The sequence below is a fragment of the Pteronotus mesoamericanus genome, unplaced genomic scaffold, assembly GCF_021234165.1.
Source record: "Pteronotus mesoamericanus isolate MK-2021 breed Mesoamerican mustached bat unplaced genomic scaffold, CSHL_Meso_final contig_20, whole genome shotgun sequence".
NCBI lineage: Eukaryota > Metazoa > Chordata > Mammalia > Chiroptera > Mormoopidae > Pteronotus > Pteronotus mesoamericanus.
The window spans coordinates 80179226-80206701 of NW_026555085.1; the positions used below are offsets into that span (position 1 = coordinate 80179226).

Genomic DNA, 27476 nt, shown 5'->3' on the forward strand with positions numbered 1-27476 from the left:
TCTAGTTGCTCCCTTTTATATTATTGTCTCTACTTTTCACATTGGTCCTTTCCTCTGTTTTCAAAGTTTAAGTCTAAGGTCCAAAAAGCTCCAATAGGAACTGCAATAGTTCCCTGATTTCCCTAACTCAGGAAATTTATACTGTAGGAAACAACATTCTTTAAACATTATTCTGAACAGAGCTCATGCTCTCCTCAAAAGTCTAACTCACCTTCTCAATGTTCACTCAAGTCATGGTGAGGATTTCAATCATGACAAGCAGGCTACTAGGTTACACGTACAGGCAAGTGGCCAGTCTCAGGCTGCACTCTGCTAAGGCTATTAGTTACCTCACTAGGCTCTATCATTCCACCCACTGTACATAGGGAGACTGTTAAAGCCCCATTTCAAAGGAAAGGCAAAGCACTTACTGATGCTGTAAGTTGCATTCACCAAAGGCTTGTCATCCCCCAAACAAGATACTGCAGAGAGTAGTATATGTACAGAGATGTTGAGTCGCAAAGCCCCGGTTACCCGCACGGTTTAATGGCACCCTGCAGTGAGGCTCTGTAGCTTACGCCTGCAAAACTGTCAAGTTTTCAGCTCCAAGCAGCTCAATGTGCAGTTACAAAAGCTACTATTTATTTACTAGCTGAAGCTAATTTGATCACAACTTAATTAGTACCAGTACACATCCCTATTCAGGGGAAAAAAAAAGAAAAAACCTGCCCTGGAAAGAAATCTCCATCATTCCTATTTCACATGGATATCATTCTCTCAAGCACCCATGGAACTTGATATCTGACAACAATACTGGCCTAGCAGAAAGCATCAAGGCACAGTAACCACAGGAATCAAAAGCAGAGGCTTCTAATAAGGCCCCCTAGTTTTCTAAAATAAAGAGAGAGAGGGAGAGAGAGAGAGAGAGTCTGTGTGTGTGTAGTTTTCTTTGGCCATGTAAATAACCCCTTAAAAATACATGCAAATCACCCTACTGGCTTATTCTTACCAAAGCTAAGAAATCCTACCACTGGAAGCCAGTTTAATAGGGCTAAGCTATGAAGGCACTAGTACATACAGAATGTTCTTTGGTTACCATTCAAATATTCCTTGTTCTCAGAATCAGAAAATCCTCTCTTGCTCCTAAACTGAATCTTTAATTTGCAATTTAAGCATATGGTTTGTATATCCCAGACAATCTCAGAGGAGATGAAATGAAATGAAATGAAGTGAAATAAGAAAGCCTACCTTATTGTTTGTTTGGAAAGGCGGGGGGAACACAACAAAAAAAATAACAGTTCAATTGACTTTTAAAAATAATTTTGTTCTTCCACCCTTCTATCACCTTGTAATATGAGACTAGTACACAGGCACACATGGGTTGTATAATAAAAACCACCTGAGCAATAAAAACTAAAATATTAAATATCAATGATTTTTGAAAGAATAACATAGGAAATAAAGTTGCCAGCAAATTTTTAAAAATATTCCATTATTCAAATATAAATGGGTAATTCAACGAAAAGAAAAATTTTGAAACCAGCAACATTTCAAACTATTTTGGAACTTCCAAAGACACTTCTAAAACTCAAGTTAAAAAAAAATGCTTTCATTTGAATAATGAAACTACCACTATTATCCCAGGGCACAGAAATAAATGAGAGCTGTAAGTAAAGGTTTATTTTTGATGTAAATATAAAGTACCTGGTGATATCTTCAGTCAATTGAGAAGGATCAGGAGGATAAAACTTCACATTAAAAGCAAACAGCCAGGGAAGATCTGTAATTTTTAAATATCATGGTTATTTACCCAACCAACAGAATGACCATTTATTTTGATAATACTTAGAGGTACACTTTCAAACACTATAGACTAATCCCTGTATAAATCAGTTGAGAGAATTTTATGTTTTAATTTAAAGAGAATACCATTTATAAAACAAAAATAGGATCACATTTTTTATAAATGTTTACTGGTACTTCAGCAAATGTTTTATATGGTGATCTATTATGTAAAAATTTTAATCTAACCTCATGGAACAGTTCTGAGATAAGATTTGTTTTAACCACAGAATCCCTAGATGGCAAGCATTCTCCACTCTTTAAAAAAAAGCATTTTAGAATTCCTACTTTGTTGGAAGAAGAAGGGTAATGACTGAGTGATCACTACAGCTATTCAGGAAATTATTAATGGATTATTTGAAGGAAGTGTTAAGAGAAATCCTAAAGAAAGGAGAGAGAGGTAAAATGCCACAATACTTTTAAGACAATAAAATTATTTCCCAGGTTTCCTGAAGTACACTCATATGGCATATACACTTGCCTGTACTATGTCAAAAAGAATAAATATATCAAACAACTATGTCATGTCTTTAAAAGTTAAACATCTATATACATTAACATTTAACATTCTATATAACATGCTTTGGATGTCTTTAAAAACAAACAAAAACACACAGCTCTGGGGAAAGGGAAAGTGTTATTGTCCTAAAGGGATCCAACTAATTCCAATGCCTGGAATTCAGAGCTGTGCTCAAAGTCTATAGTATTTCCAAATTAAAACAAAAAAGAATGTCTGTTACTTCATTTCATACCCATTTGAAGGCCTCACTATTGCTCTAATTTATAAACTTGAAGAAAAATTTCTTGAGTCCCATTCCCTTGTTCAATGTGTCATCTTGTCCTTCTCTCACCATAAGCATATTAACTTCTACTCCAAAGTTAACAAAGAGTTGATGAACGGCTACTATGAACACACATGCACTTTTGCTGAATTTTGGTTCAAAACATCATTATTCTACTAATAAAGTCAATTCTTTTTCAGCTAAAAAACATTTTGCCTTACGCATTTAAAACTTCATAAAGGGATACAGGATTTTCCTAAATTTGGAGAGACACGCTGCTTCTTGGCCGGTATCTCCATGCTGGCTGAGATGCATTTGCGCTTCTTTGACTGCTAACCCATATTCAGGAAGGTCAGTTTTTAATGGATCATTATTTATTTGCTTTCTAGCACATGCTTGCCTGAACATGACTACAGGGTTAAACTTCTAGTGGAACACATACTTGAGGGTATACTTCCAATTCTAACATTGATAAAGTGCACCAATAATGCTAAACTTTTAATTTAATTATACATTATTGTTATGATAATTTTTACCTAGCTATATATAAAGTCCATCTAGCTATGAATTATGTATCTATTAATCATAGGCAAACCTTAGATGGATAGTCTTATTTTTATACATTTGAAATACATAGATTTTAAGGCACATTTTACACAGGAGCTAGGTTGTTGCTCATCAAAAGTAACTCAAAAAAAGATTAACTTTTACCTTTGCCAGTTGCCAATTAATTGAGTAACAATAAACCACTGCAGATGCTAAGACAGAAGAAGCAGTTCTTCTGCCCATTCTAACACCAGCAGAAAGAAAGGTAAAATACACCATCAAAATTTTATTTCCTCGGCCTACTCTCATAATGGGGACAGTACAGGATTCCATTTAGAGAACTCACTCCAATAGTCTGAAAAAATCAAATCCTATTTGTTACTATTATTCTTCTTGCCAAACCACAAGGGCAAAAGTCCTGAAATAACTCTAAAAAACTTCACAAATAATCAAAACATAAGACCGTGACTCATAATCAGCAAGAGTCTCTCCTTCCAAAAGTCAGAAAATCTCCATGACTCTGACATGAGCAGCTCTCAAAAATAATCAAACAAAAGCCAAAACAAAACCATAGGAAACAACTCAATGGAACATCAATCATGTTTCAGAGGTTATCCTGTTCTCTCCTGTTGAAGTCACGTGGCAGATCTGGTTTCAGAGAAAGTGAAAGAAACACACATCTGTGCCTTTCTGAATCCATGCACTTTGTTAGCATGTAATAACTGTAGAAGGGACAGAGGAAAAAGCTCCAAAGCATTCAAGTACAATTTCTGCCATAATGCCAGCATAATTTATCTGTGTCTAATTTTACTCCTTTTCTTTATTCCCCCTTTTTCCATCATGAAACAAACACACAGATGAAACACCAAGATAATAAATGCAGGGAGACTGGGAGGGTGTGAGGAATGGAGCAGGGACATGCTGGAAAGCCAGGGATAATAGTCAAAAGATAGGACAACAGACCATCCCGGTTTGCCTGGGACTACTGCGGTTTCAGAAATGAAAGGTCCACATCCTGAGAACCTCTCAGTTTTCAGCCCTTGGCAAATCAGAAAGATTACTCTAATCAAAGATTTAAATAAAAGAAAGGAGAGTCTATAAGGAGAGGAAGTAGAAAAAATAAGATATAGATAAATGTGCCTATATATATGCTGAGAATAAGAGTAGAAAAAGAAAAAATGACAGAAAAAACTATAAAAAAGATTAATAATTTGAGAAAGGAAAAAAAATGAAGAAAACAAATGTGAGAATGTGAAGTGAGACAGAAGGTAGACAGAAAAGAATGGAAGGGAAAGTACAGGTCTGCTCCAGTGTTCTGACGTTAGCAGTAGTAAGGAAGGAATGAAACCAACGGCACAAGGGGCACTCTGTGCTGGCACTCAGGGACATGGTTTCACCCTGGACAGCTCATGGCCCACAGTCCAGGAGGGCTGGTAAGAATTTTGTTGTCCTGAAAATTCCAGCTGTTAGCGGCTCCCTAAGTTTTCTGCTTCAGTCATTCGCAGACCCTGAGTAAATTAAGTATCCAGATCCCCTATGAGAGATTTTTCCATGGTGATAATGTTTCTCAGCACAGATATCACTAAGTCAGCCACAAGGCAAATCAACATGCGGAGGCAGAGCCTACAGAGGGAACTAAAGCCAGCTGGGACAGGACACAACGTCACTGTAGGAGTCTACAATAAGAACAAATGGCTAAATGGAAGGGCCACGCAGGACTAATGAGAAATCCAGCCTAAAGAGCACGATAGGCAGCCTTGGAATGTGAGACAAAGGAGTAGAGAACGTACTGATCTCATACCAAAATAACTTTGAAGTAGATTATAATTTAAATTTGAGAAAGAAAACCGTAACAATGGAGGGGAAATATTATTTGTAAATAACGTCTAGAGTAGGGGAAAAAAAAAAAGAGAAGGGAATGACCTCAGAGGACCAAAAAGACCGTTTTGCATGTTTTCTCCCTACGGTCCTCACTCCAGTGCGTCTAGAAACAGTGCATCTATAGGTCTCTGGGGCCAGAGATAAGCTTATTAGTTAAATTAATTACATGCTTCCAAGATGAAGCAAAGTACTTATTAATACAGTAAAATTACATAGTTAGAGAAAGCACCTTTCCATTCTTTTCTCCAGAGAAAAAAGTCAGATATACCTTTAAGTGGTAGACCCTGTGAGAAAACAATATGATTGAGTCTAGAACCTCTGGACCTCATGTACAAAATAACATCATGATTCCAGAAAAACATCATTATTACACTTCACTACCTATAAGATACAAATGCAAAATAGAGCTGATTATTCTATCACTATATTATTATTCTAGGTTACATTTCTATGAATATTATAGATGTAAAGATTAGCTTAATAACTTCAAAGTATGATTATTTAAATACTCACTTCGAAGCTGTCTCTTTATTTGTTTTGCAGGATCTAGCCAGTTCTGCAGAGGAGGAAAAAAAGAGGTTAATTAACCCATAAGAAATATCTCAGAGTCCAAAATGGAACAGTTTATAGTTCACAGTTTATAGTTACTTATTTAAATGTAAACATATTTTAATATAAAGTCCTTTAGAAGTAGCTTCAGCCCTTGATGGTGTGGCTCAGTGAATTGGGCACCAGCCTGCAAACAAAAGGGTCATGGGTTTGATTCCCAGTCAGGGCACATGCCTAGATGCGCGAGAGGCAACCACACATTGATGATGTTTCTCTCCCTCTCTTTCTTCCTCCCTTCCCCTCTCTCTAAAAATAAATAAATAAAATCTTAAAAAAAAAAAGAAAAGAAAAAGAAATAGCTTCCACCTCTTAGCATTCCACTGGACTCAGCACTGATTTGTTTTTTAATGTGTCATAAATAAAATGTGACAACACTTTTAAGGTGAATCTCTTGGGCCTCATTTTATGGGATATGAAATCAAACATCTATCCATATGATGAGACATAGTGTATCTACACTCAGTCTTTTTATTTTACCTTTCAACTGTAGTTTACATTCAATATTATTTTGTATTAATTTCAGAGGTATAACATAGTAGTTAGACAGACATATGTCCTTATTCTATAGAACTGCCAGGAAACAGCCCCTGCGGACACTGAAATGAGAGATCAATAACAGGCTCAACTCATGAAGAATAAAATGTGAACTGGAGACTATCAGTTAAAAGTATGTATACCCCAATCAAACACAATCATCTCAACTCCTAAAGCCAACTCTTTCCCTTTCTTAAATTTTCTTTTCCCTTGCAACTCTGCAAGGTTGTGGAGAAGTTGTTATCAGATTGGAGCAGAAAGTTTCCTTCCTGGTCTTCATATAACATCCTGTTTAAACTTCATCTCAACTTGGAAATCACAATCATAAAGAACTCTGCTTCACTATCCCCTTAGGTCTCCCCTTTGAGAAACTTAACATTAAAAAAATAATAATCCTAGGAAACCATTATAATATCCTAAAGCAAAAAGACCAAATTTTAACTACTAAATTGAAGTTACCAAAGGGTATTAAATATTTGCCTTTCAAAGCTATAGGCAAAAGACCCATCTAAAAATTTTTTATACATATTTTGTTTATTGTTTTACACTTCTCCCACCTTATGCACAAGTCATTATTGAAGTTCACTTTAATTTTTCTTCATTAATACAGGAGAACAAGTATTTTTTTTGAGATACAATAAATTGACTCAAATAACTGGCTTTGTAATAAATAAGTTTCATTCATTCTATAAGTATCCCAAATAATGTATTATGACATCTGTATTTAAACAGAATTTTATTTTGATACATAAAGCAAACAAAATGTTCATTATGTAGAAGATATAGCTTACTGTTTCAATGAGAAATTGAATTAGCACAACAGAACATTAACTTCCACTCCTAAGTTTTGTTAAAACACGATGTTTTGAAAGCAAAGCTGCACAGAGCCCTGTGGGTTTAATACACCTGCCACAGCTTGCACTCAGGCCAGCAAGGATCCAAGGTGTGCATGGCTCTGTTCTAACAGCAGTCAAATGCAAACCCCTCAATAAAAGACTACCAGAGCTTGGCCCAGTTTTATGTTACTGGTGCCCCAGCTACATGGCCCAGTGACGTGCAGGGCCGGTGGAACCTCCTAATGGTACCTCCAGTGCACCAGTAAGGAACAGCTCTAGTTCTCCCCCTAGGAAAGAGCCTGGCATTCGGCTTCCTGGCCTTGCAGCTGTTGTCCCACACAACAGCTGGCTCACAAATGGCCGACTACGATGAGTGATCTCAAATGAGAAAAACACATCCTTCGGTCTCTAGCCAGACGAAGGAGAGTCTGGGGGAGAGGCGAAGGAGGATCAAATGTGTTGTGGCATTTCATCCAAGGAAGGAACAACCACAGAAAGAAAAAAATGAATCAGAGTCACCTGGTACCAAACAAAAAATGGAAAAAAAAGTTCCTCCGAACATTAACACAGAGAAAAAAAGAGAGTGGAAGGGAAACTACCTACTTGGTCTTAAAGGCCTAGCAAAAACAAAACACAAACAAAAAAAACAAAAACAAAAAAACCCCTCTCTTTTTGAGCAGGAAGATGACAAAAGCAACAGCATCTTCTGTGAACCCCCAGGAATAACTCAGTGCCCACGCCACTCAGCACCTTCCCTTCTCACCTGAAGCACCAACCCCTTGTGTGAGTTACCTGACAGTTTCTGCACAGCATGGAGAGAGTCCCGAGAGCTCTGTAGACTCAAGACTATGAATGACAAGTTTCTATGCACCCATCAGCCAAATTCAGAACTGGTGTCATCTTCAGGCCACTTTCCACAACAATGCCGGCCACAGCGGTAAAAGATTGAAGTGGCTTTTTTCTTTATTTCAGATCCCTATCCAAAGATTTCTTCATTTCAGATCTCTATCCAAAGACCTAAGTAGGCAGTTTGCCTGATGTGATCAAACAGCAGCAGCAGAAGTGACTCCTTCCATTCACCTGTACAGTCTTCCCTTTACTAATAAGGACACTTACTTCCACCCTGTGAACTCCATTCCCACCATCACATGAGATGGTCTTCTGTACAACTTAGAAAGGGCAAGGATGGCCCATACTACACATATCCTCCACAGTACTTGGCAGTTTTAGGCAACAGTAGGTACTAAATTAACACTTGTTGACTAATACCTGCCTATTGCTTGCCTTCTACCTGCCGATGCTGTGGTCATCTAAAAAGACCACAGATTCTATCATTATATTACATCTGTTTTTATTTAAATAATAAACTCCAATGAGTACTTAGATCATGAGTAAGATTTAATTTTATGGCCTAGGCACAAAACACATGAGTAAAAAACAAAAATGACTTAATATGACTTTTAAAATAGATACAAGTCTATTATCTGCATTAACAATTATAAGTAAATTAATAGACATAAAGCTCTCCTAATAGACATAAAACTCTCCTAATAACTAAAAAATAAACTTCTTAGTTTTGACACTTAAGGAGGAGTGCTGGGTAGATCAAGAAGCAGACACAAAAGCATGAAAAAAGTGAATGATGTAAATGTACACACACATTATGATAGATTACGGTACGTCATTACCAATTTTTAAAGATTTGGCTGCCACATTTACAGACTTTGGAATCAGAAATACATGGAGTCAAATTCTAGCTTTCCACCAACTCTTGTGTGAACTTGGGCTTAGTCCTTGGCTTCTTTAAGCTTCAGCTTCTTCAAGTGTAAGATGACGATGATAACATCTAAGTCATAGGGTAGTTCTTTTCAATCAATCATTCATTCAGTGCTTCCTGAAGAGTAGTACTTTACCCAATGTCTTTAATAGATGGCTTTTTGGCTTATCATCTATATATATATATATATATCTCCATCCCTTTCTCACATAATTTTATATTTCTAAAGGTGACGTTACATATATTAAAGAAGTGAATATTTATGTAAATATTTCTACCCTTAAAAAGTTAATGAACAGACTCTGAGTTCACAAAATACAATCACTATATTCATGAGCCAGGTAAAATAAAAGTAAGACACCTTTTCCTTAGAGAAAACTATCTGATAATATCAGCCCTTTCTACAAAGCTGCCCTATTGTAGTGAAGATTCCTCCAGAAAATGAGGACAGGACAAAAACAACATAATCCCTCCTCATGAAAATAATTACCAATGTGATAAGTCCAAGTGTTTTTATATAATGTTCAATTATTATCTAGGTAAGCTTTTCTAAATACTGCATGATGATGAGGATCCATCTGGCAAATTTGTTAAAAAGACAGATTTACCCATCACCCACCTGAAACATACTGAAATGTTCTCCAGTAGAGGGGCCTGAGAATCTCTATGTAATGTGACAGCCCCACGCAAATTCATGATCAGGCAAGATGGGAATTATATCCAAACTTTAAGATATAATCAGCAATACAAAACTAACAAGAGCTAAAATCCTTGCTAGATGTCAATGAAGTTTCTTTTGGTTTACCGGAAGTGAAAGTCAAGTATTTTGCCTGCTACTTGAGAGCAGAGACATCCATTCACTCAATTTGGTACCCTTCTCCTCACTTTCCCCTCTTCATCCCCACTCCATTCCCAAAGTATGAACTCAGTAAATATTTATCTTCTGAATGATTATCAGGTAAAGTAAGAAATTAATAAAGGTTACCAGGAATCCTGTATCATAGCCTTCCAACAGAAGCAGATGAAAATTGAAATGTGGTCCTAGACTGTTCAGTGTTATTAAATCACATTAGAACATAAAATCACGAGTTTATCAATCAGGTGAGGGTAAAAAATCTTACATCGTTGCTTTCACTAACTGAAATATAGCATTACCGTCAATTATGAATGGAGGAAAAGAAAGCCTGGTTAATATCAGCAGTACCTTTAGCTTTGTCACTCATTGAAATCAAAAATATTTCCGTTATCATATTAGAGTACTTGCAGATATTGAAATAGCATTTATGCTAATCAATATTTTAAAATCACAGTAGGAATTACCATATTTTGTCATGCATAATATGCATTTTTTGCCCAAATATTTGAGGGAAAAATAAGAATTCACATTATACATTGTATCTGTTCTTGGGTTTTTAATTATTTGTTACATAAAATTTCTTGTACCATATGTTCAAAAATAAATGCTGAAATTCCTTTATAATACAAAAAGAAGTACCTAAATATAAATAAATAAATAACTGGATTAAAATTTAAAATTAAAAGATTTTTTTTTCCTGAAAGTTGGGGCAAAATACATGGGTATGCATTATACATGGGAGCACATTATACACAGCAAAATATGGTAGATTAGATACTGATGACTACTTTATCTCAAATTCTTTAATATTTTGAGAATGTTGTTTGTCATTGGCTTCCTTTGTAGGCCTGTGTACTTTATAATTATACCTTTAAAACACTGTTCTGAGAAGCAACCCATAGAATTCAACAGACTGCTAAAGGAATCCTCAGCACAAAAAAAGATTTTAAAAATAACCCATAAGATTTCAGGAACTTTTTTAACTAAGCAGAAAAGAGCTGTACACTTGTTTCTTATATTGAAGTCCTTCTGTCAGTTCATTAGAGAAGTTCCTTAATCCTGTTCTCTACTACTACAAATCTGAGGGTAAAACAGTCTTGGTTAACCAAATGTTCTGGCCTTTCCCTAGGACATTTTCAATAGTGGTTCTCAGAAAAAAGTGTAAAATAAAAATGATTCTCAATTATTCTCTAACATCAGAATCACCTAGAAAAATATAAACACTTGCTTATGAATCATTGTATTTACATTCATAGGATGCCAGTGTTATCAAAAAAAAAAAAAAAAAAAAAAAAAGCCCTCATAGACGTGTGGTCCAAATTTCTATGCAGAAGGAAATAGGGATGGCCTACCTCCTCCCCAAGTGGCTGAGTGCTGCAACACTTCTGGAACCACGAGCCACTTTGGGTTATTAGGGCTCCCTACTCCTTCGGCTCTGGTGACATTCTAAACCCATATAACTCTTTCTGCCACCTCAAAAGACTACTTTATCCTTTAGATCAGTGCTTCTCAAACCTTAAAGATTTATAATCAAGGGTGTCCAATCCGCAGCCCATGGGTCACATGTGGCCTGTGATGGCTATGAATGCGGCCCAACACAAAATCGTAAAGTTACTTATAACCTCTTGTGTTCATCAGTTTTCATTAATGTTTGTGTATTTAATGTGTGGCCCAAGACAACTCTTTTTCTTCCAGTGTGGCCCAGAGACACCGAAAGGTTGGTCTCCCTTGGAAACTTGACGTGAATCATCTGAAGATCTAGTCAGAGAACAGATTACAACTGAGTAAGTCTAGGGTGAGGACTGGATTCTTCATTTCCAACAAGCGTCTGGGTGGTGCCTATGCCATGGGCCCCTGGACCACTCCTTGAGTAGTACAGCCCTAGATTTCTTTTTATGTAGAAATTCCTATCTTTTCCTGAAAATCAAATGTAGAGAGACATTTTTCAAGTCCTTTACCTACTTATGTCAGGTAAATGCCTAGTCTTTGCTGGCTCAATATTCTAATTGTTGATGGCGTCCTGCAGAAAGCTCTAGCATGACACTGCTTCCTCATTCTCATATCTAAGTGCTTCTTTGAACTCCTTCCTATCAGCGTCCCATTGGCAGCATGAGTGCGTAGCTGCCTGTCCGGGCCACTCACCGGACTAGACCTAGACAACAGCTCCAAGAAACCTTCCATATTGCCTAACTCCCCTTCAGGCTGGATGCTAAGATCCCACAGTTAGAAGTCTTCCAAATGCCTAGCCCTGCCTCCCTCACTCACTTTTGGTGGTTGTCAATTTGGTCAGGTGAGAGAAATTAAATTCAACGCAGCACATACTGTATTACCAAATGTTAAAAGTGTAAGAGTAACTTTGTCTGAAGTCTGCATTTTTCCTTGAGAATCCATAGCACTAAAGCAGATCTCCTTTAGTGCACTTTTGCCTAAATCAGGTCTAACAGAACACTGCATGATGTTGGGGGCAAGCCGGGAAGTGCAGGCTTCCTATTATATTATAGTGAATCATTCGCTAGGCATCTGGGAGAAGGTGATTCAACTCCTGTCTGTGGTATTATAAGGTGTAACTGGATTGAATATAGAATTTTATTAAAGAATAAATTATATATGACAAAAGAGGTTAATATTTCAGTTTTTAGTTCTAGTTTCTTGGGGGAAATGGCCTGGCTTTAATCAATTTCATAAAGTTAGCTGTGGATATCAATTATACTTCTAATAAGCTCCTCTTTCAATATTGTTTGAAGCAAAATGATACTATAATCTGGGGGCCACATGCCAAACTCTATTATAAACATCAAAAATTCAAGACAATGTTTTTCCTCTTTAAAGAAAGTCCAAAATTCTTAATCATGGCTCCATGTAGACATGAATAAAAGAACTTTATGGACTTGGAATTTCATTATAAAAAAGCAACAAAAGTGCTTCATCCCACATATTTTTAATATTTTCCATAGTAAAGTTTACATAAGAGTTCTCAACAGACATGAAAAAGTTCTACACAAATAATGACATATTTTCATACTCAGAGTGAATCAAAAGGCTTCCAACTCAAGGTCTCAAACACGGCAGACACAACACAATGCTACACTAAAATGAAAAGAAACTTTAGATTTTTCTCTCCATGGAAAATTTTCACACAATAACCACGGCTTTACCCTCACCTTTACTGTATAAAAGGGTGAAATGGTAAGTGACTGAAACTTCTATAACTGCAGATAATGTCCAACATGCAAAAGAAAGCAGCTTAAATTCCTGTGTCCTATACTACCCTACTGTTGAAGCTGCATGTGTGTCAAACAAGACAGGAATGTTTAAGCTGAGCTGGTACAATAGTAATAATTTTCTGTGGAAAAAATAAGACATAATACAAATCTATATTTGAAAAATAAAGAGTTCTTTTGCCTAGATGTCTTAAGACTCAATTTTGTCTATATAAGAAATAAAAAGAAATTATACAAAAGTTATAAAAACAAATGTTATATATAAATAATTAAATATATTGCCAATTACAGTGGAGCATTCATTTTCTAAAAAGTGAATATTTCGGAAAGGACACCTCTCTGTTTATTCTCCCAATGCTCCGTAGTTAAAGCCTAGATAACAAACTGTATATCTACATTTCGTGAAGGTAGAGAAGATGAATCACACCTTGAAGAAAAATATAGCCAAGCTGTGCCAAGAAACTCCTCTCCATTGCGATCATGTTTTATTTATTGTACTGCTCAGGAAAAGGGTGGTTCCTCTAAGCGGGATTCAATTGAGTTCTTATGAAATTGTGTAAGGGTGACCATTTCAGGCAAGATTGGGGGTGGGAGATATGTATATAGATCAAGAAATGAAGGTAAAGAAAATGTACAACACTTAAGTCAGACCTTAGCTGTAATTAATGACCTTGCTAGTATTACAGACATCTCCCCTACATGCTCGCTATATTCCTTTGAGCCTGGAGATAAGGTGCCATTCAAGACTTGGACAACAGCATCGCCGGAAAGCCAACTAGAAGAAAAGTGGACTGAACCTTGGGATGTACTCTCAACCATGCCCCCAGCCCCGCCCGACCATGTTGAAGTTGGAAGGAATAAAACTTTGGATTCATCACACCAAAGTAAAGAAACTACCAGAGGAACAATAGACCGCCGAACCTCAGTAAGACCTTAACGCCACCTTTCAAAAATAATGACTTGTATTCTTTTCATTACTTTGTTTAACCTCATGTTATGGAGAACTTGTTCCTTTCAAATGAGATGAAAATATTTGGGCATAGTTAGCAAAAATGTCCTAAACATCTCTGGATTTTGTCTCACAAGAGGAACTTAGGTTGTACAAACTTTTACTATATGTCTTATAGGTGTTGGTACTCCCTTGGAAAGCCTTCGAAATTATACTTTGTTTCAGCATATCAATAAGAAAATAACCTACTCCAATATTTATAATTGGGGACCTGTGGTAACTCTGGAGGACAGGGAAATGTTTTCCATAAAAGTCACTAATGTAGCCCCAGCTGAACAGTGTGCAACTTTCGTCAATTGTGCTGAAAACTGTTTTGTGCTTTATCATAGCATGTTGTGGATCTGCAATTAAATGTATTCCTAAGCCCTCTACCAGACAGTCTAATGCTAAGACACATGCTCAACAACCAAATGAGTATTTCAATATGAAACTTATCTCACAGAAATAAGATAAACTGTTTAAACTAACAGTGGGGGAATGATGGGGGACCCAAATGTTAGAAAATTTCTAGTTTCAGGTAATAGCTAATAAGCTTAGTAATCAAAGCATGTAAAAAGCTATTGTTTCAGGAACAGGAGGGTATGACCCACTTGGACTCCAGGAGACCATAGCAGGTCCACCTCTGGGCCTCAGGAGGACTCAAGCCATCAAGATGGTATCTGAGCCATTGTGCTCCAGGACGAGACACCCACCGCCCAGGATACAGATTAAAGAATGCTGCAGCTTTTTATCTGATTAACTTTTCCCCTGAATGCCAAACCCCTTACCTACACTTTTCTCCTCCTTATAAAAAGGGTCAGTTTAAGATGGAATTTAAGATGGTCTCTTGGGGTACAAACCTGCCATCTTCTTAGATGGCCAACCATCTGAATAAAGCACCTACAGAGATTTAAAAAAAAATAGTGTATGCTTATATGTGTGGGCATTTCCATCTGGCATTTCATAAGAGAAACTACAAAGTAAACAAGGAGTTATGAGCTCCTTATTTAGCATTAATATTTTTTTGTTACCGAGAATCCTAAGGGAAACCCCTCCAAACTTAACCTTACCTTTACATTCTCTGCCTTAATGACCTTAACTTCTCCTTGACTTCAGCCACCCCTTTTCCTGACCGAACACTTGCTCTCCATTTCATTAGACTTCCTCAGCCATTCTCAGACACAATTATCTCTCCTTCTAAGTTTTCTACCCATTTCTTCCCACTGCACCTGTTCTTTAACTTGAACTTCCTTCCTTTGGCCCTAGCCATTTCGCCCAGTCTGCCGGGCCATTTCAGCTTCCGTTATGTTCCTTCCTGTGACCCTGTCATTACTATCTCATCAGCTTCTCCAGTTTTCTAAACTGTTTGTCCTCTTACCATAACCACCGTGAACACAGCCAGCTGTGGACCTCTTTCACCCTCCATTTCCCCACTATCATATCCAGGGTGCAGATGGCCATTAGAGAAAAACAAACAGCAATATATCCTTGTGCCATCACAACTGTGGGATCTCCACTCTCCACAGGACTGTCCACAGCAACCCACTCGACCGCCTTCAGTAGTCCGCCTCTCAGGGTCCCCACTGCTATCCTAGTCACTCTTAGCAGAGGATTTCACCTCCCCTTTCTCAGAGGATACTTTGCACTTTACTTAACTCAGATTTGTTTACAACTGCACTCTATCTTGCAGGCTCCGGGTATGAGGTCACTCTCTTTATTCAAGGCTTCACCTCTTCTTCCATCATCCTTACTTTCTTTTTTTTCAAACTCACCCTTTTCTTAGGCTTTCCACAGCCAAAGTCAAAGTTTTTTCCATCCAAGCAAATATGCCAACTGCCATTGCCCCAGTAAACTCTCTGCACTGTTATATATAATAGCCACCAATTTAAATTTGTACAAGGAAATAAAATTTAACTTACTTCCTCAGTCACACCTGCCGTCTTGATCAACAGCCGTATGTGACTAGCAGCTACCACACCAGACAGAGCAGGTATAGAACATGTCATCATCGTGAAAGGCACCAGCCTACATCCTCTAGTATCCCTCTCCCATCTGTCCTTCTCTTCATGGCCAGGCTTCTTGAAATAATAGTTTACGCCCACTCTCAAACGCTTTACTGTTAACTTACCTCAGCCCTCACCTACACCCTGATTTTCACCCCAAACATCATCCAGCCAACAGTGTACAAGCATTTCCAGCTTAGCAAAATTAAAGTTAGAGTCCATCTCTGCCCCCTAATTCCAAAGTGCTGCTGCTCCTCCAAGTTCCCTGTGTAAAAGTTTCCGACAAGCCCTCTAGCTACCCAAGCTCGAAGCGGGGTTTATCCTCAACCCCTCACTCACCCGCGTACCTCAGAGTCGATCGAAGTCCTGCAGACACGATCTGTGTCTCTCTGCCTTCACTCCCGATGTCACTGTCCCAGTTTCCATCAGCTCTTAACTGGACACCTGACATTCCTGCCTCCAGTCTCAGTCACCTATAATCTCTCTCTACACCATGAACAGGTAACTCTTACTGAAATGCAAATTGGACTGTGTCACTTCCTATTTTAAACCCTTCACATTAGGACAAAAATCTAGACTCCTTAGTACAAGATACAAGGCCTTCCAAGGTATGATCCCTTCCCTGCTTTCTTATAACCTCCACCATTACTCCCCACAAAGCCCCCAAATTAACCCATGACATAAGTTAAAACACTGAGCTTGCTGAGAAAACACAGCTTCAGAGAGACAAGTCCCCAGCTGCTCTTTCCCACCTGCCTGGACCTCACAGGTCCTTCCTGTACAAAGAGACTATGGCACTGCCACATCCTCCAGTCCTGTCAAACAACTTGAAATTTCTCGCACATACTACGGTCATTCACACTGGAACCACTACCCTTTTTCTACGCAAAATGTCCCTTCCCTCCCCACATGCAGAATACTAGTCACAATCTTCAATTTCTATAACAGTATTAAACTGCTACTATTTCTAAAATGCACATATCTGCCTTTATAAAACAACAAAAAATATTCGTACCACAGGCCCTTTATCAGGCAGTAAAACTTAAACGTGTCCCCTAACTAGTTAGTAATAAATGCCTAGCTGATAGTTAGGATAGGGTATGTTCTATCATTGAGCTGAGTTCAATTACTGGAAGCTGACATACATGAATAATATTAGCCTCACTGCTATGGTCTGAAGGTTTGTATCCTCCTCAAATTCATGTGTAAATCCTAATGCACAATGTGATGTATCAGGAGGTGAGACCTCCAGGAGGTGATTAAGTCATGGGGGTGAAGCCCTCCTGGTTGGGATTAGTGCCCTTATAAAAGTGGTGCCAGAGAACTCCCCTGTCCCCTTCCACCATGTGAAACATGAGGACACAGGAAGATGCCATTATGAATGAGGAAGTGGGCCCTTCCCAGATGATGAATTTGCCAGTATCCTGATCTTAGATTTCCCAGCCTCCAGAAGTGTAAGAAGTAAATTTCTGTTGTTTATAAACCACCTAGTCTCTGATATTTTGTTAAAGCAGCCCAAACAGACTAAGACACTTGGTAATAATCTATTATTTGTCAAAAAGTTAACAATCTAGTAATTGTCCAAAGACATCTGAGAAATAAGACATATCCCACATGGTAACATAGCTCTAATGTCCATCAATAACCCATAGGTAAACAGTGATTGTGCTCTTATTTAACTTGAAAGGGAGGAATCATGGCATACATAGTGAGCGCAATGACAGTGTGGCTAGGTTGCATACATGTTAGTACATGAATGAACAATGGGGGTGGAAGTAAGATTCCTAACTGGAAATTCAGCTCCCGGGTGATTTCAAGAAGCACTGTTACAGACTCTCATAGAATCACCATCAGTAAGTCAGGCCGTCCCTTACATTTATTGACACTATATGGAAACATCAACTGGAAAACTTATACTGGAAACAGAGCCCATAACAACCTTTGATAACCCATATAGAAAGTCTTGCAGGATGACTTTCAGAATTTGATAAGATGAAAAATTCCTCTAAGGCAAATGGTATTCTTCCACTTTTCAAGTTATGAGAGCTATAAAATATATTCATTTTTACCTTTGAAAGAAAGTTCAGAATTGTTGAGTTTTCTCTTTTCCTTCTTCCTAGTTTACTGGTTTTTAATCTTTAACATTTATTACTTAGGTGAGTCTGGGTGAATTATTGAACTTCTCTATGCCTTCACTTCCTGCATCTATAAAGTGTGGCTGATAATATCTACCACCTTTGAAGGTTGTTCTGAGAACTGTACAAGACAACACAAGCAAAGTGCTTAGAACACAGGAGATTCCTGGAAATCTCAAACAGACTGCCTAAGGTCAGACAGGGTCAACAGCTGACATCATCAGAGGCAGATCCAGAAAGAAAAAACAGTGGTCTCCCACCAAAGATGTTCACATCACAAAGTCAGTAAATCAAGACAGGTCAATTCAAGAAGCAGAAGCAAAAAGGAAGAGTCTCTCAAATAATGGGAAGACAAAGAAATACCCCCCAGTAAAAAGGAAAAGATTAATCCCCACAAAGAGAACTAAATGACATAGAGGCAAGTAAACTATCAGATATTGAGTTCCAAACAATGGTTCTAAGGAAGCTCAGTGAGCTCAGAGAGAATTACCAAAACTACAGGGAATCTACGAGGCATTTACTGCAACCCATATCAGTGTGAAAAAGGACATAGAAACCATCAATAAGAGGCAAGAGAAAATGAAAAATACAATTTCTGAATTGAAGAACACAGTAGAAGGAATCAAAAACAGGCTAGATGAAGCAGAGGGTCAAATCAACGAGCTGGGAGACAAGATAGAAAAAAAACTCTCGGAAAGAGCAAGAAAATGAAAAAAGACTCAAAAAGAATGAAGAGGCGTTTAGCGGAATGCAGGACAACCTGAAACGTAATAATATCTGTATAATAGGGATACCACAAAGGAGAAGAAGAGGAGAAAGGGATAGAAAATCTGTCTGAAAAAATAATGGAAAACTTCCCTAATTTGAGGAGATAAAAAATCACACAAGTCCAGGAAGCACAGAGGGTCCCATTCAAGAGGAACTCAATGAAACCCACTCCAAGACACATCATAATTAAAGTGGCAAATATCAAAGACAAAGAACACTAAAGGAAGCAAGGGAGAAAGAGGGTAGTAACATATAAGGAAGATCAATACGGCTAGCAGCTGACTTCTCAACAGAAACACAGCAAGCCAGAAGAGAGTGGCAAGAAATATTCCAAGTCATGAAAAGTACTACAACCAACACTGCTCTGCCCAGCAAGCCTCTCAATTAAAATGGAAGGTGAAGTAAGGAGTTTCCCAGACAGAAGACTAAAAGAATACACCTCCACCAAACCAGCACTGCGAGATACGCTAAAGGGACAGCTTTAAGAAGATGATGAAAAAGAGTGAGAAAGAGAGGAACACAGGTACAAAGGGAAAAAATGAATAAGTACCTATCAATAATAACTTTAAATGTAAATGGAGTAAATGCTCCAATCAAAAGACATAGGGTAGCTGAACAGATAAGAAAACATGACGTGCACATATGCTGCCTATAAGAGACCCACCTCAGAACAAAGGACCTACATAGACTGAAAGTAAAGGGATGGAAAAAAAATATTCCAAGCAAATGGACAGAAAAAAGAAAAGCAGGGGTAGCAATACTTATATCAGACAAAATAGGTTTCAAAACAAAGGCCATAAAAAGAGACCCAGAAGGACACTTCATAATATTCCAAGGAAGAATCCATCAAGAAGACATAAACATTGTAAACTTATATGCACCCAACATAGGAGCCCCCGAATATAAAGGAAAATCTTGGAGGACTTCAAGGAAGATATAGATAGCAACACACTGATAGTGGGGAATTTTAACACCCCACGGTCAACAATAGATAGATCTTCCAAACAAAACATCAACAAGGATACTGTGGAACTGAACAATGCATTATTTCAAATGGACTTAACTGACATATCTAGAACCTTTCATTCCAAAGAAGCAAAATACGCATTCTTTTCAAATGCACATGGAACACTTTCGAAGACAGACCATATGATAGGACACAAAAGAAGACTTAACAAATTCAAGAAAATTGAAATCATAACAAGCACTTTCTCTGACCAAAAGGGCTTTAAACTAGAAACCAACCTCAAGGAAAAAACTCAAAAACATTCAAACACATGGAGACTGAATAGCATGCTATTAAACAATGAATGGTTCAGTAATGAGATCAAAGAAGAAATCAAAAAGTTTCTGGAAACAAATGAAATAAACACACAACAGTCCAAAACCTATGGGACACAGCAACTGCAGTCCTGAGAGGGAAGTTCATAGCAATACAAGCCTACCTAAAAAAAGATAGAAACATTTCAAATAAATGACCTAACCCTATGGCTTCAAGAACTGAAGAAACAACAACAAACAAAGCCCAGAGAGGGCCCAGAGAGAGAAGAAGATATGAAATAATCTAGATCAGAACAGTACTGAATGACATGAGACTAATAGAAAAATTCAAAGGATCAACAAATCCAGGAGTTGGTTCTTTGAAAAGATAAACAAAACCAACAAGCCTTTAAGCAGACTCATCAAGAAAAAAAGGGAGAGGGCCCCAAAAATAATATCAGAAATGAAAGAGGAGAGTTAAAACTGATACCACAGAAAACCAAAGGATTGTAAGAAATTACTGAAAAGAAAAAAAAAAAGAAAGAAAGAAAGTGCTTAGGACAGTGCCTGCTACACTGCAAGATTCCCAGAATGGTTAGCTAGTAATAATTACATCTATTTTATTTTGGAATATGCAAAAGACATTGCAGATTCTTTTAAAAAGTAAGTTATAAATAAGTATGCCTAACTAAGAGCCTCAATATAAATATGACCTTCCCTTCAGGAAACAAAACCCCCCCTCTGCACTCTGTATTGCTGAGCTAGGTTCCACCTGGAGTATTTTGGAGTATTTATACTGCGCTAGGTTCCACTCTTAAGACATATCGAAAATTAAACTTACTGATTTACTTGTTCTTCCAAAAGTTATCTGATCTAACACTTAACAAGTCTAAAAGTACATCACGTTATATACTGCCACTCTCTCCGCTGGGGCCTCCCCCTTCTCTCTGAATGTCACCTGCATCCATCCAGAAACTCAGGTCTAATTCTTGGTGTTTGTCAGCCCTCATACCCAATCAATCATCTGATTGCTTCTACCTCCTTCCTAAATCTCTCTTAAATCGTCAGCTTATTTACTTTCACTATCACAACCTCAAATTTGAGGCCACCTGTGTGCTCTGGGGGAGCAGTTCTGCTCAAATTCCCTCATTCCAGTCCCTCTAACAGCCAACTGACTTTCCAAAAGGCAAAGCTGGCTCTCTCACATCACTGTTTCAGCCCATCAATGACGTACCATTTTTCTGAGAAAAAAGGAAATCTCCCAAGCCTAAATATATAGCCTAGATGGCCCTGCATGATTTGACCCCTCTCAACACCTGGCCTCTTCCCCAGCCTCACTGCATCATCTGCTCACTAACCACAACAGTCCTCCTTCCAGTTTTCAGCTATTCTGCCTCGGGGTGCTACGGATGTGCTTCCCATGCCCCTTCACCTGGCCAAAGCCCGCTATACTTTAGGTCTCTGCTTAAGCAGCATTCTCTCCTATGAAGTTTTCCCTGAATCTTTCCTGTAGAGAAGTAATTAAAATTTAGTAACTGTGTAATTCAGACCTTTACTCTGTCTCCTTCACTAGAACATTAAGTGGGGACATTAGCGAAGGTAGGGTCTATGTCTTAGTTGTTTACTGCTAGATGCAAAGTAGTATGCTGGTTTGCATACAGGTATTTTTTTTTAATTGTGGCAAAAAACACATAAAATGTACCATCTTAACCATTTTTTATTGTTTGTCAGCAGTGCTAACTATATTCACATTGTTGTGAAACAGATTCTAGAACTTTTTCATCTTGCAAAACTAAAACTCTACGTACGCACTGAACTACAACTCTCCTTTTCCCCTCCCTCAGTCTCAGTCCCTGGACACCACCATTTTACTTCCTATTTCCATGAGTTTGACTACAGATACCTCATGGAAGTGGAATCATTTAGCACTTGTCTTTCTGTGCCTGGTTTATTTCACTTAATATAATGTCGTCTAGGTTGATCTGTCTTATCACATGTGACAGGATTTCCTTCTTTTTTAAGGCTCATTAATATTCCATTCACCACATTTTTGTTTACACAATTCATCCAACAATGAACGTTTGGGTTGCTTCTACTTCTTGGCTATTGTTAATGCTACAATGAACATGGGTATGCAACTATCTCCTCCAGACCCTGCTTTCAATTTTTTTGAATATACGCCAGATGTGGGATTGCTGAATCATACGGTAATTCTATTTATAATTTTTTGAGTAACACTATACTGCTTCCCATAATGGCTGTGAGATGGCACCAAGGTAGAATTTAATAAATATTTTTAATGTCTATATATACTGAGGCTACAAAGACTAAACAAAAGTATGGTCCTTACCCTAGAGAAGTTCCTAGAGGAATGGAGGGAAAGACTGACACACAAAAGAAATTTGTGCTAAATCTCTACATGACAGATAAGGGAACTCTCAACTCTCTTTAAGGCGGAGGTGGGCTGGTGGTGAAGCACTCAAGGAAATGTCATAGGGTGGGATACTGGAGTTGGATCTTAAGGAAAAGTAGGCATTCAGATGCAAAAATGTAAAGTATATTCCAAATGTAAGAAATAATACACTCAAGCAGATACTGTTTGTACCTTTTAGGTGGGAAATTGGTATGGATTAAATATAGACTGTATGTGAGATGTTACAGAGAAATGAAGCTTAAGGGAAAAAAAAGAAAAAAAGACTGAAGTCACATGACCAAGAGCCTGTTGAACTGCACTAAGAGAGTTCGATTGTATCCATTAAATGGTTTTAAGCCAGGGAGTACCAGAACTGGACAGGCATCCAGAAAGCTCAACCTAGCAACAGTGTGAAGAATGATCACAGACACCTGGGACTAGGCAGTTAGTACAGTTAGCAGACAAATAAAATAGTCAAAGCAAGAGATGACAGGGGCCTGAACCAAAGCAAGAACTATGAACAAAGAGAATCAGGAGAAGCAAATTAGCAGGAAGAAAAGACAGTTTGTTGAGTGAAAAGCAAAGAAAAGAGGTACAAGAAGCATAAGAAATATATACCTACTCTTCAGGGGATAGATGAAGTTTAAAGGGAAAATAACCAATTTGCATTTAGACAACTGAATGTAGTGTCCAGTAGCCAGGTAAGTGTTGTATATGAGTCTGGGAGTCAGGTGAAAGATGAATTAGATGCCTATACTGGGAGGCTCAAAATAAGTAACAGTGCATTCTGTCTAAATACTACTCTTCCTTAGGTAAATCTAGTGTTCTAAAAACACCAGACTTCTTACTGCAGCATATCCTGTTTCTACTAACTGGACATATTATTCTACGTATTTTACACCATACTGCATGGTATCCCTTTCTTACAAACACTGAACACTGCTAAGGCTCTACCAATATGTAATCTCAAAAAAAGTGGATAATGATAGCCCAACTCCTACCACTCTCTCTTTTCCAGCTTTGAGGGCCAACAGAAGGGCACGTGATTGGAAATGTTATCAAGACTACCTTATAATTTAAAGTCTAAAAAGAGCGTGTAGTTTATTTAGTCAAACGTCTAATATGTTATTACTTCTGAGAAAAGTATTCTAAATAGAGTTCTAATAAGAATGCCCACATACTATTCAGCAGGAAGGCATGCAATTGAATTGTCTTTACTTTAAATGTGGAAATAAACCACAAATTATCATCAAGGACATTAAGCAAGTTGAGAAAATTTAATTCATATGTAATTATCACCCTTATACTCTGCATTTTATTACCAGGACATATAAATACAAACAATGATGGCATGTAGATAAATAAAACTGACAGCCTATATTCATCTACTAACTGTTCTGTTGACTGATGTGAATGTTAGATGTTAAAAAGGAACTCCGTTCACTGTGACCAAGTGCTCTGGACATCCTCAGACAGAATGAACACAGTGAATCTGCCCACAGCCACAATAACAAACTTAAAAGGGCTTCTCTTTAGGGTGCAATCCTGGACCAAACCTTTACTCTTCTATACTCACTAGTTTCACTAGGCTTAAATCTGAACACTCAGACAGTGACATAGAAAAGTCCTTTCCTAATATTGAGGGAAGTGTTAGAGGCTGAATGTTTGCACCCCCGCCACTCCCACACTCCCAATTCATATAGTGAAACCCAATCCCCCATGTGAGAGTACTCAGAGGTGGGGCCTTTGGGGATGATTAGATTATGCAAAGAGAACCCTCATGAATAGGATTATATAAAGGAGGCTTCAGAGAACATCCTGTCCCACCCGCCATCAGAAGACACAACGAGAAGGCACTGTTATGAACCAGGAGTAGGCCCTTGCCAGACAACGAATCAGCTAAGCACCTTGGTCTTGAACTTTCCAGTCTCCTGAGCTATCAGAAATACATGTCCATTGTTTATAAGTCATCAGGGACTTTGTTAGAAAAGCCTGAACTGACAAAGACAGAAGTCTACAGGTTGAGCCTGGCTAATTGTCCGAACTGGATAATTTTCTCTCTTTAACTTACCTATGTAACCAAAAAGCTCTCAAGTTCCCTGAGATTACCATTAATCGTTATAGAACTCTTATGCTCCTGCTTAGTGTCATGGAAAACTCCTGGAGCAGAAACCATCTAAACGCCTTCCTGATATCAGGCAGACCTCCACAGGGTCCTGGCTGGTGAAACAGAACCTCCTGAGTTGGGCTGGGCCCCGTCTCCTTTTTCACCTCCAATGCCCCAACAACAGGGAACACTTTCACCTCACACATCTACAAAGGTCTTTTCAGCAAGGCAAATGCTCTCTCTTAAAACTAAACACAAGTACACATGGCTCCTCTTAACATTCCTTCCATTAAGCCTCCTTTCCTGCTTTTCAAGGATGCTTAATTCCTAATATACAGGTAAATTCAAGAGCTAAAACTTCAAATAAATGTTTGTGGACTTCCGGTCCAGATGGACAGGTAGGCAGACATGGGTCACCTCTTCACACAACCACATCAATATCACACCTAAAATTTTCAACAACCATCACTCAAAACTGTCAGAAATCAAGTTGAACGGTAGTCTGACAACTACAGAATTAAAGAAACCACATCCATCCATCCAAATTGGTAGGAGAGGCACAGACATGGAAAGGGCTGGTCCCACACCAACATGTGGTGGATAAAAATTTGGGAGGAATATCTCAAAAAAGCAACAGCTGGCCCCAGTGAGCCCCAGACCCAGCACTAGCAGCAGCCAGCCTAGATTCACACCTTGGCTTCACCTGGGAATCTCCAACCCCAGCACAACTAGCAGCCATCTCTGCTTTATAGCTCAGGCAAGGTGGCCCTGAACAAAACGCAGGTGGGGGCTGACCTTGGTCTGCACCACCTGAGAAACCTCAGGGCCACCGCACCCAGTGGACAGCTACAGACCATGTTGGAACACCACCACCCTGCCTCTGCACAGCTAATCCTCTAAGGAGGTTGGAGGCTGGTGGTCAGTGATCACAGAATGCTCTTGCAGCTGACTGACCTGGGTAAATCCCTCCCATTGATCTGCCAACAGCAACCAAGGCTTAACTACAAGAGGAGGGTACTCAGCACACACCTTGAGTACCCAGCTAGGGTGACAGGAAAGTTGTGTCACTGGACCCTTCAGGACACCTACTACATTAGGCCATATTACCAAGACACCCAGCCAAAGCAGCTCTTCCTAATATATAGAAACAAACACTGGGAGGCTGTCAAAATGAAGAAACAAAGAAATATGACCCAAATAAAAGAATAGATAAGAACTCCAGAAAAAGAGCTAAATGAAATGGAAATAAACAATCTATCAGATACAAAGTTCAGAACACTGGTTATGAGGATGCTTCAAGGAATTTAGTAAGGACCTCAGCAGCATAAAAAAGATAGAGTCAGAAACAAAGGATACACTAATTGAAATAAAGAACAATTTATATGGAAACTACAGTAGAGTAGATGAAGCTGAGAATCAAATCAATGATTTGAAACATAAGGAAGCAAAAAACAACCAATCAGAACAAAAAGAAGAAAAAAAGAATCCAAAAATATGAGGAGAGTGCAAGCAGCCTCTGAGACAGCTTCAAACATTCCCACATTCACATCATAGGGGTGCTGGAAGGAGAAGAGAAAGAGCAAGAAACTGGAAATCTATTTGGAAAAATAATGAAAGAAAACTTCCCTGATTTGATGAAGGAAATAGACATGCAAGTTCAGGAAGCACAGAGAGTTCCAAACAAGATGGATGCAAAGAGGCCCACTCCAAGACACATCATAATTAAAATGCCAAAGGTTAAAGATAAAGAGAGAATCTTAAAAGCAGCAAGAGAAGAGCAGTTAGTTACCTACAGGGGATTTCCATAAGACTGTCAGCTGATTTCTCTAAAGAAACTATGCAGGCTAGAAGGGACTGGCAAGAAATATTCAAAGTCATGAAAAGCAGGGACCTATAGCCAAGATTGCTCTACCCAGCAAAGCTATCATGTAGAATCAAAAGACAGATAAAGAGCTTCCCAGACTAGAATAAAGGAGTTCATCATCACCAAACTATTATTATATGAAATGTTAAAGGGACTTATTTAAAAAAAAAAAAAGATCAGCCTTGGTTGGTGTGGCTCAATGGACTGAGTGTCAAAACTGCGAACCAAAGGGTTGCCAGTTTGATTCCCAGTCAGGGCACATGCCTGGGCTGCAGGGCCAGGTCCCCAGTAGGGGGTGCGCGAGAGGCAACCACACATTGACGTTTCTCTCTCTTCTCTTTCTCCTTCTCTTCCCCTCTCTAAAAATAAATATTTTTTAAAAAAGAAAAAGATCAAAACTATGAACAATAAAATGCAAAAATACATACCTATCAACAATTGAATCTAAAAAATAAACCAAGCAAACAAGAACAGAGAGACAGAATCATGGATATGGAGACCATTTGGATGGGAGGAGGGTGTGGGAAATGGACAAAGAATTGAGGGGCTTAAGAAGTGCAAACAGGTAGTTACAGAATAGCCGGGAGGATGTAAAGTACAGTATAGGAAATGGAGTAGCCAAAGAACTTATACGTATGACTCATGGACGTGAACAATGGGGGGCGGGGGGGAGTCCGCCTGAGGGAATGGGGGTTGCCGGGTAGAGAGGAACAAAGGGGGGAATAAAAAAATCAACACAACTGTCATAGCATAATCAATAAAATATATGTTTTAAAAAAGAAATGGAAGAAGAGAATAAACAATAAAAATTAGGAACAACTGGGACAAAAACAAAAAAATTATTTTTGAATCAGTTCTTTCAGTCTCTAATAAGTTTGTGAGCATTCTATTATGTCTGCTTATAATATAAGTGAAAAAGCAGGTACACACAATAGCAAAAAGTTATAGGTGATTCTCCCTACACAAGTTTTCAGTATGTACCAAATTCCTACAAGGAACATAAAATATGTCATAATAAAAACATAAAATATGTTTATTTTAAAGCTGAATTTGGCACTAATAAAGAAAAATACAG

At 38.3% G+C, this 27476-nt stretch overlaps 1 protein-coding gene across 12 annotated transcripts in view; it reads right to left on the minus strand.

The window, feature by feature from the left end:
• The window catches only part of EPB41L2 (erythrocyte membrane protein band 4.1 like 2), a 214260-nt gene that overhangs the window by 61333 nt on the left and 125451 nt on the right, over positions 1-27476 (minus strand). For all 12 annotated transcript variants that reach the window (XM_054569949.1, XM_054569954.1, XM_054569959.1 and 9 more), the window contains 2 exons: positions 5544-5586; positions 1684-1759 (listed from right to left, as the gene is read on the minus strand). In XM_054569949.1, the coding sequence (XP_054425924.1) occupies positions 1684-1759; positions 5544-5586 (119 nt within the window). The remainder of the gene's footprint in view (positions 1-1683; positions 1760-5543; positions 5587-27476) is intronic.